Source organism: Fusarium fujikuroi, chromosome FFUJ_chr08 (assembly GCF_900079805.1).
Source record: "Fusarium fujikuroi IMI 58289 draft genome, chromosome FFUJ_chr08".
Lineage (NCBI taxonomy): Eukaryota > Fungi > Ascomycota > Sordariomycetes > Hypocreales > Nectriaceae > Fusarium > Fusarium fujikuroi.
In genome coordinates, this window is record NC_036629.1 from 3,249,043 (window position 1) to 3,262,370 (window position 13,328).

At 33.5% G+C, this 13,328-nt stretch overlaps 2 protein-coding genes; both read right to left on the minus strand.

Moving 5' to 3' along the window:
- Window positions 1-228: 228 nt before the first annotated feature.
- Window positions 229-1,578, minus strand: FFUJ_12950 (uncharacterized protein; the record flags this gene model as incomplete). The annotated part of the gene is made up of 1 exon (XM_023567807.1): window positions 229-1,578. The coding sequence occupies one exon, from the start codon at window positions 1,576-1,578 to the stop codon at window positions 229-231; it is 1,350 nt and encodes a 449-aa protein (XP_023435128.1).
- Window positions 1,579-2,255: 677 nt separating this feature from the next.
- Window positions 2,256-5,290, minus strand: FFUJ_12951 (related to tol protein; the record flags this gene model as incomplete). XM_023567809.1 has 10 exons in its annotated part: window positions 2,256-2,661; window positions 3,013-3,193; window positions 3,228-3,680; window positions 3,882-4,224; window positions 4,344-4,346; window positions 4,479-4,481; window positions 4,550-4,552; window positions 4,610-4,612; window positions 4,736-5,114; window positions 5,136-5,290. The coding sequence occupies 10 exons, from the start codon at window positions 5,288-5,290 to the stop codon at window positions 2,256-2,258; spliced, it is 1,929 nt and encodes a 642-aa protein (XP_023435199.1).
- Between the last annotated feature and the right edge of the window lie 8,038 nt (window positions 5,291-13,328).

Genomic DNA, 13,328 nt, shown 5'->3' on the forward strand with positions numbered 1-13,328 from the left:
CCTCTGGAGTCGTTCAATGGTTTCGCAGTTAGTTCTAGGCTGTATCCACGAGGGCAACGTCAAGCTGCCTTGAGGGAAACAATTAGACTAAGTTATTCATTAACAGGCATGATTTCTTGATATGGACATCGATAGTAAATAAAGGGTTCACTATCTATCAGATCAGTGCATAAACATCGCTTCCTTTTAGCCGTAAACGCCGGGTATAATCTCAAGTGCAGCCATCGCTCAATCCCCTCGTTGCTCAACATTAAATATCTTGAGCATATCCTTCCGAAAAGCAGGCCAGTACTTCTCCTTGATCCATGCACCCAAACATTGCAATGACATAAGCAACTTGTACAGGTCGAATGCATTATACGTGCTCCCAAGCGGCAACCGATGATACGTCGTCGACTTTCCGTCCTGCAGCGTCGATGCGACGAAGAACCAATCGTGATCCTGCACAATTATACCAGCCAGGAATTCAATCGCCTCAATGCTCCCCCGGAGGGACCGCCATTGCGCAGCATGCCAGGTACCGATCTGAAGAAGCGCCTTCTCCCAGCTGACCTGGCGCTTAGTCTCGATCGAGAGGGCGATAGGGTTCTTGCAGAGGTCGCCCCAATCTGTATGGTTGATTGAGAGACCTGGTCGTGTCTTGATCTCATCATCAATCTTCTGACGCTCAATGCTTTCCTTCGGAGTCTCGATGCAAATGCAAAAGTCGATGCATTTGGATGATGTGCCGAAGGGTTTGTACTCCGGTATGATGTGCGCAGTGGTGCAGTATCTGTAATCACCAACGGAAGCATCGTTTGCTTCTCGGAAAGCAAAGTCGAGAACGCATCGGTGAACCTCCATGTTCCAAGAAGCTTCGCTATGACGACCAAATTCGCATTTGGTAGCGCTCTGCAGAACCTGGCGGATGAACGACGGGGGAGGAGTTCGCCAATTGCTTGCATGCTTATCGGGATCGTAAAAAGCAAACTCGGGTATATTACGCAAGCTCTGCAGCTCGGGCTTTAATGTTCGAGGAAGAAGCCCGAATCCGTAACCAATAGTAAGAAGCTGCTGATGCAAATCTTGGAGAGAGGGCGGTAAATGATCCATAAAGTCATCGAATTTGAAGTCGTCGAACCCGGTCTTTTGCGTCGCAGCATAGCGCAGCTGTTTGGTTGGTGACGATGTGCCAGAGACTCCAGATGAAGCGTACGAGGTTGAAGATTCGCGGTCCAGACTCGGAGCGCCCTGCCTTAACCCTCTTGATGATGCTCTGGGGGTATCCTCGACACCGCCATCTTCGTCCGAGTGAACAAGACCTTGATCGTGGGTCGACCTTCTGCGCTTTCTTGGCATTGGATGAAGCTCCTGTGCATTTGCCTCGATGTCGAAGCAGCTGTCTTGAGATGATCCTGGAGGCGTCGGGATGCGATAAAATTGACTGTCGCGGTCTGATTTGGTGTTTATTATTTTACGTCGCTTGCGTTGGTGTTCTGACTCTTCGGTCGGAAAGGATTCTTGTTCGATTGAATTGAGCCACGACCATACACGACCGTGTTTGTGAGCGCGAGTGTTTGGGACCCCGAGGCTGGTCATTTCTTAATTGCGCATGCTGATTGAAGTGATGATGTATGATTGATGGTCAAAACAATTCTGAGGAGGCCTAACTCATTCGGTCATCATGGCGGGGCTACGTTGTTGGAGGGGTAACGTCGCGAGATGGCGAGATTGGTTTAGCGTCCTATCAGCCCTTATCTGAAATGCATGATTAGCGCTGATAGTTAGCGCATATTACAAGTATCTACGATAAATAACGTTGCTCACCTGGACTGCGCCTGATTATCCCAAATTGACTTGAAAATTGTTGGGCTTAGGTGAATCTGTCAGCTTTGACAGAGGAATTACAGGCTGTTAGTTTGATCTCTTGTAGCAAGTCTGGCTTCGGTATGGAGATGTTTCATCCTGATTACATTATCTGGAGCTACATGGCAATTGCCCCGTACTGCACAACGATATCATCTATTAAACCGGACACTCTAGGTTAGGCTTCAATTGATGTGAGCTAGAGCGGGTCAGTCAGACTCGCGGGGGTACGGTCAACAAGGTCAAAGTAGAAGGCATGAACAGAAAAGTTGTAAGGTCTAAGTAGGTCTATGGAATCCGGGTAGAATTTATCCGTAAGATGCAATCATTCACCCAGGTCGCTGTCTGCCCCCCCTAACAGGCTTGCCAAAGTCGATCCAACTTTCCAATAACCTGCCAACACCAACCCTTCAGTAGGAACTAGTGCTGAGATCATCAGAGGGCGCAACGAGTAGAGTATGACACTCTAGGTCCTGTGTCGTGAATCTTTCATCCTTTGACTTTTCGCTTCCGACAATAACGCATAGCTTACGTACACCTGGCGGCGACGTTCCTTCGCCATATGTGACCTTTCCCTGCGCCTCGGCTAATTCCAGATCTAACATTTCCCTTGCTTGGGCAGTAAGATCAATTCTTCCATCTAGTTCTCCCGTATGCAAAGAGAACGAGGTAGAATCTGACTCCATAAGTCGTCCATGGCGATTGAATCTTTCCTTCTGCGGTGTTGTATGTCCATCGAACATGGTCAAAAGGGATGTCAAAGTATGTGATGGGTCCTTCGTAAGCTGTCCACGACCATGTTGGAACCCTGAACTTCTGATCGCGGGGAAAGTTAATGAATTTCAGACCATCGCTTCGTTGTATAACCCTCGTCCATAAAAGGCTGCGCCCAAAGAATGCTCCATTGAATACACCGTATCCTCCTTAGGTCTTGAAAGCACTGACTAGTCGTTATTCTAGCCCGGCTATTGCTATAGGTCGGTCATGGATCTTGGTGAAATCGAGGTTCGAATATTGTTTGTACAGTGATTCATAAAAGCGGATTTTCGCTCCTCTGGTCGACCTCATGGCTAACTTGGGAAAGCTGGGATCCCCAAGGTATGAGGCCTGGCTACTACAAGGCTAAGGTAAGCATTGAAGGCCATAGATATTTCGCTTGCAACTTACTTGGTCAATCTTGTCAACGTCTCACAGCGCACGCCTTGCCCGCACTCCCAATACGTCTGATTCTCTGTGAAACATATGGTCCTTGGTGCAAAAGCACGCTCTTGCAGGACCCATCCACGTTTGTTCAGCGACCCCTCAATCACATCATGCTGAAAGTCATCAATTGCTTCACAGACATAAACTGCATCATGGGCAAGGCACCCATCCAGTCTCACTACTTCGCGTTGAGGCCTTTTCCACAAAAAGCCACTTGATGTTCTGTTGGCGCAACTTGCGGCAATGACGCAATATGCCGAGCTGAAGACGGCCTCCATTTTTTTTGGCTTCAGTGTCGAAGTCCCCATCAGGTCCCTGCACTATATATAACGAATCGATCCAGATGTACGGGACACCAAGTGCTCGAGTCACCTCGATTGCATGTCTGAATGTGTTGGGGAAACCCTTAATATCAATACCGGCACTTAGTCGACCGTCAAGGTTGTTTTTCGTGGTGCAGAAGTGGTCGTGCTCTTTCCCATTGCCCCAAGGATGCGATAGTGTGATGTATCTCAACTCACCTCTCTCGGGGCATACGGCGTTCACTGCCTCGCGAAGGTAAACCTTCGAGCTTCTACCATCCGCCAGACCAATGTCAATCAGGCGAGTTGGGACTTGAACACTTGATCTATCTATGGGATGACATTCGGCATGATACAAGTTACAATCTTGAAGCCATGTCATGAGAAGGCCGTAGTACGGGACAGTGTTGGGTTCAAAAAGCTTAGGTAGTCCAAAGTGGATATCATCAGAGTATAGATAATTCTTCTTTGACTTATTTGCTTTCTAGAGTCAACTGAGGGTACCATTGCATCTGGCAACGTTTTACGCACCTGAAGTTTTAGAAAGAGAGAGTAAGGGTATTTTCGATTTGTCCATAACAAGTGAGGAGTCAGATCTCCGGATATGCACAACCTCCAGGTCGTCATAAGCAGTTAGGGGAATAGAACGGTAAATAAGGCTGTGTAGTGCACACCGCTGAATCTTGGATCTCATAGTCGCCAGAGTCTCCCTCAATACGGGCTCCTCGCTCTGATAGTCAAGTTTGCTGCATTCGTCACATAGCTTTGCTATTTCCTGGGACCAAGTTATGCTGCCCATAATCGCTGTTTCGTGACGCTTCAGAACTCCAAGCGAGATAGCTTTATCTTCCATTCGGTTCCAATTGTTATTGAACTGCCCAAGTCAGATTCACAATACTATACCAGGGCGTGATGTTATGCTTACTGCCTATAAGATAGAGTCATGCTTAGTAAGAGAAAGACTCTGGCCTCAGGTTTATTATGCAGACTTACAATCTTAAAAAGTTCCGGTTAGTTTCGAGACACAAATCTATTATAACATAATTAAATATTGCTTACGTGCTATACAATCAACCTGTGTTAGCCACTCCACTGTTAACAGAAACATTAAAAGGCCTTCTTACTTACACTCTATAAAATACAATAATCCATGGTGAGCAGCGTTCATAGGACGACATTGTAGCAGGGATGTAACTCACGTACTAAATTCAAGATTAGCTATCATTTGTGGCCAGCTCCTATCTTATAATCTCACTTACAGTCTATAGTACAACATCGGATCGAAATCAGTTAGCCATCTGATGTCACCTCCAATTTACCACCAATTTACCTACATCCTGTTTCGTATCAGCCATTGCCACAATCAATCAGACCAGAGCTCGTACCAGATTTGATAACTTTGACGCCGAGCCTGAACTGGTTGACAAGAAGCTCTGACTAAGAACGTTTTGCGGACGAGGAGCAGAAATTCCGTTGCGACTTTTACCCGAAGACAGGTATTTACCTCCATTATGTTCATCGTCAATGGCCATTCTCTTGATCTTTTGCAAGGCCTTTTCCAAGTCATCTGCACTGGCACGACATCGCTTGATGTCGTCCTGACTTATGTTTTCCTTTGGTAGATCAATAACAAGAAGCTTATCCCTCACCAACGTGACGAGATCTTTGATCACGCTTGGAGTAGCACGATTGCACTCCGGGTCGACTTCCAAGATGTGGCTATTCCATCTTAGCGCCGCGTCACTCACTTGAGCTTTCCTTGTGCTGAGATCGGCTGTAAATTACAATATTTCTCGATAGGCATCAATATCCTTCCCCTCGTCATAGAAGTTTCTCAGTCCCTCTTCATAGCCATATAGAAGCCAAATCGTGTACTCGAATATGATGCAGCCCATGGACCATATATCGTAGCGGCGTGAGCGAGGCACCCGAGAGTTCATGGTAGTGATGACTTCAGGTGCCTTGTAGTGAGAGGTTGTATATTTCTGCTGGGTTAGGTCCTGTCTCTGAGTAGTGGCGAATGCGTGTTGCTTGGCAAGACCCAAGTCGGCGATTTTAAGAGTTCCAAGCCATGGGGACTTTTCATCTGGAAAATAAAGGATGCTATCGGGCTTGAGGTCTCCATGGCGCCAGTGCTGCTCTTCACCGTAGTCGTTAGAGTTATAATCTTCGTCTGAGCTTACTCCCTTAAAGCGTATCTTTAGAACAGTTAAGCGATCTCTATAACTCTAGGTACTATTAAGATGCGATTTATTATAAATTAGTAACTAAAATAGAGAATTTTACTTAAATTTTAAGGATAAATTATTTAAGGCTAGATTAAGCAGCTAATTAGTAAAAAATAATCTTAATTCTATACTTAAAGTTAATTAATATTAACTTAAGGTTAATATAATATTTATTATTTAATCCTTTTTACTTAATATTAGCTTCTTTAAACTATAACTTAAAGGGGCCTAATTATAAGGCCTAATTATATTCTTTAAGCTGTAATTTAAAAAGGCTTATTATTATACTTATCTTTCTTTATTTTTTATTATTAAAATAAAGGAATTAATATTAATAGTAATAAAAGATATTATATAGCTTAATTATAATTATTAAATATTAATTTATTAGCTATATTAAGTAACTATTTAATTTAATAATAATATTAAAACCTAAAAACTATTAAAATATAATTTATTATAAATTAGCTACTAAAATAAAGAATTTTACTTAAATTTTAAGGATAAATTATTTAAGGCTAGATTAAGCAGCTAATTGGTAAAAAATAATCTTAATTCTATACTTAAAGTTAATTAATATTAACTTAAGGTTAATATAATATTTATTATTTAATCCTTTTTACTTAATATTAGCTTCTTTAAACTGCAGCTTAAAGAGGCCTAACTATAGGGCCTAGCTATACTTTTTAAGCTACAGTTTAAAAAGGCTTACTATTATACTTACCTCTCTTTACTTTTTATTATTAAGATAAAGAAATTAATATTAATAGTAATAAAAGATATTATATAGCTTAATTATAACTATTAAATATTAATCTACTAGCTATATTAAGTAGCCATTTAACCTAATAGTAATATTAAGATTTATTTTTAATAGAGGTATTTATTAAAAGGTTAAGTATTTAAAAATATTAAAGACTACTATAGTATACTTAAACTAGCTAACCTAAAGCTTATTCTAACCCTTAAAGATAATAATAAGGCAATTAAATAGCTTATTATTTTATATAAATATAGCTATAATATATATTAATATTTTACTACTATATAAGATAATATTATCTACTACTAAAAAGAGGTAAGATATAAAGAGATAAAGAAATAATAGACTAAAATATAGCTATAGATATAAATAAAAGGCCATTATATATAATACTAAATTATTTAAAATAATAGTAATAATAATAGCCTATTTAATATTACTAATATAGCTAATATTATTAATTAAAGCACTATAAATAAGATTATTACTATAAATTAGGCTTAATTAAAAAAGGAAAATATTATATAATTATAAAAAGGTAACTTAAAGAAAGATATTAACTATAACTTACTATAGGTTAAGAGGCTAGGCTAGATATAATACTTTAGCTTTTAGGACTTAATTAATATCTATAATATAGCCTAATAGCTATAGGTAAGGGCAGTAATAAATAAATAGGCTTAAAATTAAGAAAATAAAAAAGTAGCTTATAAGTAATTATTACTTAGCTAGCTTAAATAGAGCTCTAATTATAAGGTAGACTATTACTGCTAGCAGCTTAATAATATACTAATTAAAATATTATAGTAACTTAATAGTATTATATTAATAACCCTAAATAGTATATTATTTAGCTATAAAGGTAAGAAAAAATTAATAAATTAATATAAATCTATTAGTTATTATTACTTAAGCTTTTACTAAAAGATATACGATATTAGGCAGAAGGAAGTATTTAAATATTAAGCTATTTACTTTATAGATAAGTAGTAAAGCTTATTATATAATATTATTAAAAAGCTTAAAAGTGTAATGGTTCTAGGTCTTAAATAGAAAACTAGTCTATACTAAGTTTTATATTTACAGAAATATAAGGCATATATATTAAGCTTAGCTTAGTTATTATATCTCTTAATAATTAAGTAATGCAGGTTAGGCTTATTAATATAAAGAAGTTTTATTAATAGCTAGTTAGCTAAGTTCTATTTAAGTGCTAGTAAATATAGTTTATATACTAGTAGTAATTACAGTTTAGTGGTTATAATTACTAGGTAATTGGCCTTTAATTACTAGTAAGTGTTTTAATTACTAAGTAATTATAGGCAATTACTATAATTATATAATAAGTATATATAACTGGGTTACTTATTAATTAAGGAAATATAGGGGGCATATAATATAAGTGCCTTTTTAAGTTTAATTATAATATAATCTCCCTTCCTTTATTAGTCTTATCCTTAAGGCCTATATTAGCCCTTATTATCTATAACTGTTATTATAAGTATTAACTTTATCCTTTAAATATTTTATTTCTAATCTTAATATTTTAACTATATCTTTAGAATCTACCTATTATTATCTTATTAGAGCTTCTCTTATTAATTCTAAAGGTTATAATATTATATCTTATTTTTACTATATATTCTTTAAGCCTTCTCTTTAATATTAAATAAAGAAGGGGTATAAAATTTATAGTAAATACACTTATTAGGGTTATCTTTATAATAAAAAAGGAGTTTCTCTATCTAAAGGTTAGTTTATTCTTTTTATTTTTCTTTTATTATATACTAATTTATATAGCAAATTATTTAGTGCAGGTAAGGTAATATATTAAGGCTATAGAGAAGGCTATAGAAGAAAAACTTCTTAATCTTTAATGCTAAATAAATAAGTATTTCTTTTATTTAATGCAGCTTTATTATTAGAAATATTAGATCTAGACTAAAGGGGCAAAGATATTAAAGCAAGGTTTATAATCTATAGATAAGCTTAAGGAATCTAAGTAGCAGGAGGCATAAGCAGTAGTTAATATACGTTCTGCTAGGGCTATTAACATTATAGATTAGACTGCTATTTTTAGGGATTTTTAATTTAATCCTATTAGTAAGGTTTTTAATAGAAATTCTTTAAAAGTTATTAGGTATTAATAAGGTATTTTAGTGGTTTCTATATATTTTTGCTTTTTAGGTAGTCTTTCTATTTTACTAGATATTCTCTTTTGCCGTTTTCTATTTATATTTCCCTAATTGCTTTTACTTTATAAAGCTCTAGTTTATTAATTTTTTCTGGCTTATTATCGATTTTAATGTAAATTGTATTATTTGCTGATTTAAGTAGTATAATATAGAAAATTTTATAAAGTCTAACCTTTATTAGTAGGTCTAGCTTATAGTTATTTTTTAAAATCTTCTTAATAATTCTATAGGGTCTAATATACTTAAAATTAAGTTTATAGCTTAGTTATTTTATAGTAATGTTTTTTATAGATAGGTATATTATATTTCCCTCCTTAAAGGTTAGCCCTACTATCCTTTTAAGGTTATAATACTGTTATATCTATTTATTAATAAATTCTAGTTCTATTTATAGTTAATATAATACTGTAAGTATTACTTAATTACCTAGTTTATCTATTCTATCTATCTGTCTATCTAAGGTCTAAAGGCTATTATAAGTTAATAGTTAATTTCTATATAGGCCATTAATGCTTACTAAAATTTGCTAGTAAAGGTTATGCCTCTATTTATTAAGATCTCTTTAGGTAATTTATATTCTCTTACTATTTTATTATAGAATATATAAGCTATAACTTTTATATCTATTAATTCTCTATAAGGTAGGTAGATTAAGAACTTTATAAGTCAATTTATAATAACTATAATACTATTATAGATGATGCTAGTTAAGGGTTCTTCTAATAGTAATAGCTTTATTATAAAATTTATTATAATTAAGCTCTATAGTGCTTCTATAACCTTAAGTAGTTATAGTTCTCTATAAGGTTTATATTGTTATGCTTTAGTTTGTGTATATATATTGTATTATCTGATTACTTTATTAACTAATATTCTTTTTACTTTATACTTATATTATAGGAGTCTCTTTAAAGTTTTTATTACTCTTTAATATCTATATATTAGGTAACTATAAAACTTCTATATAAATTCTTCTAGTTTCCCTAGGATTTCTTTAACTTCTTTAATCTATATCTATTATAATATTTATATTAGCTATATAAATTGATATTGTCCTTTTTTATTCTTCTTTAGGAGTTATTCTATTATCTTAACTGTATTAGTATTATAATTTAGTCTTCTGCTAATTATATTTACTTTTCTATTATTTAATCCTTTTTAGTAAATAATTATAAAGTTAAATTTATATAGGTATTTAGTATAGTATAATTATTATTAGTTAAGTTCTTATATTATAGTAAAGTATAAGATATTTTAGTAGTTAGTATAAACCTTAATTTAGTATATACTTCCTATAAGGTAATACCTAAATTCCTTAAAATAGTTAATAATTACTAAGAATTCCTAATGGCATCCCTCGCGTCGTTTAGCAACTGACGAACTAATTTTAGTAGGAAATGAAAGAATGCTAGCATAATATAGGGCAACCGATAAACTAAATCTAGGGTAACTGATAAACTCTAGTTTGCCTATAAGACGTAATATAATCTTTATAAAAACTTATAAGTATATAAATTTTAATAATAGGATTATAATAAAGTGTTTTTTTTATTATAAAAGTGCTTCTATTACTGGCTTTAACTATAAATATTAGATTTAATGTAAGTCTATTAGTAAGGGTAGCCTATATATAGCATCTAATCAGGAGCTTGCCTTAACTGCTACGCAGAGATATGGCAGTTACACTTATATTAGCTTTTATTAATAGAAAAAAAGTAAGTTTACCTTAAAAGCAGGTAAAAGGGGTTTAAGCTGCTATTAATTTTAGAAAAGATAGTCTCTAATTTATTTTTATATTTCTATTAATATTAAGTTAGTATAATAGAATATTTTAACTATATAAATAACCTATACTTTCTATACTATAGGTTATATAAGTATATAGTTATATACAGAAGAATCCAGGCATATTTTTACAGTAAATCACATAAATTTATAAAGAAGGATATTAATAAAGTTAAGTTATAGGCTAAAGCACTTAACCTTATTAAAAGTAATAAGGAGATATTAGCTTTACCGCTTATACTAGATACTAATCAACCGATTAAAGTACTTAATAAGCCTAAAAGTAGAGGGTTTTAATATATCTTTACTATAGAATGCCAGACTGTAAGTATAAACCTAAAATAAAGAAATAAATACCTCTAGAAAGTATATAAGGTTAAGCTAGACTTAAGGCCTGGCCTATAGAAAGCTAATACTATTAAAGCAGATACAGGCTTAATATACTAGAGAGATAGCATATTCTATTAACAGCTCTTTACTAAAGGCCTATATAGCAAATACTTTAAGGTAATAAGAGGTTATAATCTAGAGAGTCTAGGTGCTAAGCAGGTAAGGGAAGATATAGCTACTTAATAAGCCACTTAAATCTTTTAGGTAAGGTTTAAAGAGGCCTAAAAGAAGGAGATAGAGACTATTAAAGAGATGGGTAACTTAGCTGCACTAAACTCATGGCTTTATTAACTAGGATTAACTACCTACTTAAAAGACTTTAGTAATAGGAAATAGTATTTAAGGGGCCTTATATTATTAAAGTATACTATAAAGCTAGATAACCTTGTAGCTAAGGATAACGCTAAGCTTTAGTATATATATATAGCTATTAGGCGCCTTATTTAGAAAGCTATTAGTGCAACTAGGCTAAATGTAATCTTATGGAATATACTATTTAAAGTAAATTGCAAAGAATTACACAAAGAATGCAGCATGCCCTTTTACTTCTGGTTTAAGTAATAGACTTAGGAAAAATATATTACTATCTGTCTTTAATTCTTTACCTATACAGTTTAGGCTATTTCTTATAAGGATATCTTAGACCGGCCACTATTTAAGCTAACTAAAAGCTAAGATACTGCTTTTAATATAATAATAGATTATACAATAGAACTTATTAATATTAATAATAAAGTTAAGCCTATACTGATATTATTGTAGATTATTAAGTTATATTAATAGCTTAAGGACACTGCCCTTATATTTTATATCTCTATTCTTAATTATTTTACTAAAGTCATTAAGTATAATAGTATCCTTATTAATTTCTTAACTATTCTAAATATCTAAGATAATAAAATATAAGAGAGTTTTATAAATTTTACCTCTAAACTGTTAGCTATTATAGCAATCTCCTAAGTATTTCTTATTAAGTATACAGTTAATAAGAGGGCTCTATATATCTAGCAGAAAGTAAAGTAAAGGCAGGCTAGATAAAAGGCTAAAGATAAGAGCCTAGGTCACTTTAAAATTATATTTAAGATAATATATCGGTTTCTAGTTAGCGGCATTAAAGGCTAGAATACCATACTAATATAATTTATTATTTGGCTTTATAATTACAGTATAGTAGCTAGCAGTTAGCAGGCTATACCAGGTTTAGTTAATTAGGATAATAAGAAGGTAATATATAAGGGCATTTAGGTTAGTATTCTTAGCATCCAGTCTATATTACAGACTGCTTTATTATAAGCTAAGGCACTGCTATATAGGCATCTACTTTTATATAATAAGTATAAAAATCAGTTATCTCTTAAACTTAAATTGCTATAGATCCTATAGGATAAGCTTATTAATAATATAGTAAATACCAGTATAGGCTATTTATTTATAAATAACCTTTTTTAGCTAATGCCAGAAAGCAATAGCTAGGTATTCTATAAAGTATAGACTAATACAGTTTTATAAAAAGCCTAGTTTAAGAGGGAGTCTAGAGGTAAGTTTAAGATTCTCAAAAAGAAAGCTTAGTATTATAGTAAGTACTTAGAAGAATTTCTTAAATATCTGCTATTTATAATATATCTAAGTAGTAGGCAAGCTGCCTGGTTATTAAAGCTACTTACCCTATAGCATAGAAATACTGCTAATAGAGGGATATAAAATATCCTCTATAAGCATAAAGTTATTATACTTATAGCTAGATACTATAAAGGATTCTTAAAAACCAAGCGACTTAAGATTATATACCGTTTCCTGCCACATAAAGTTAGTATATTAGTTATTTATTATTTATAGCTTATACTGCTATTCTAGGAAGATATATAGGCAAATGCTTAGGATAAGACTGAGTTATCTTCTAACTTTTAGGCTCTAGAAGAAACCCTTAATAACTTAAATGGCAATAATAGGAAAGATAGATATAGGACTGGCAGTGACAGAAGTGATAATAAGGAGGATATATATAGGTATCCTTAAAGATTGATAAAAGCCAAGCCATAACATCTAGGCCCCAGCCTATATTAGATATCTACATGTATAACCTACATACTACACTAAATAAGCCTTAAAAGTTATTAAGGTAGACTTACTATTAGTAGCTAGAGATATCTTTCTATTATAATCATATAATACTATTTCTGTAATAGCACTACTGCTTATATATCTCTTATTGGAAAAGCTAATAAAGGTTATAGCAGTAATAGTAATAGTAATATAGAACAGAACAGTATCTAGGATATATAGGCTTATTATGGCTCTTTAACTGCAAGGTTAGTATATAGCAGGCTTATTATAGAAAGGTGTTTTAAAATAAATAAACGATATATTAACTTCTAGTTTATTAGTAAAGAGTGGCATTAGCTACTTAGTTTCCTATTTACTATTAATAGGTTTAAAGAGCTTCTTACATTAAGGCATAAACAGAAGACGCTATTATTATATTATAAAGCAATAAGAGACCTATAGCTAAGGCAATAGAAGACCCTTAGGTAAATCAATATCAACCAGGAGCTTAATCACCTATATAGAGATTATATCCAGTTTTATAATAAGCAGTAAGAAGCAGTTAATGCAATTA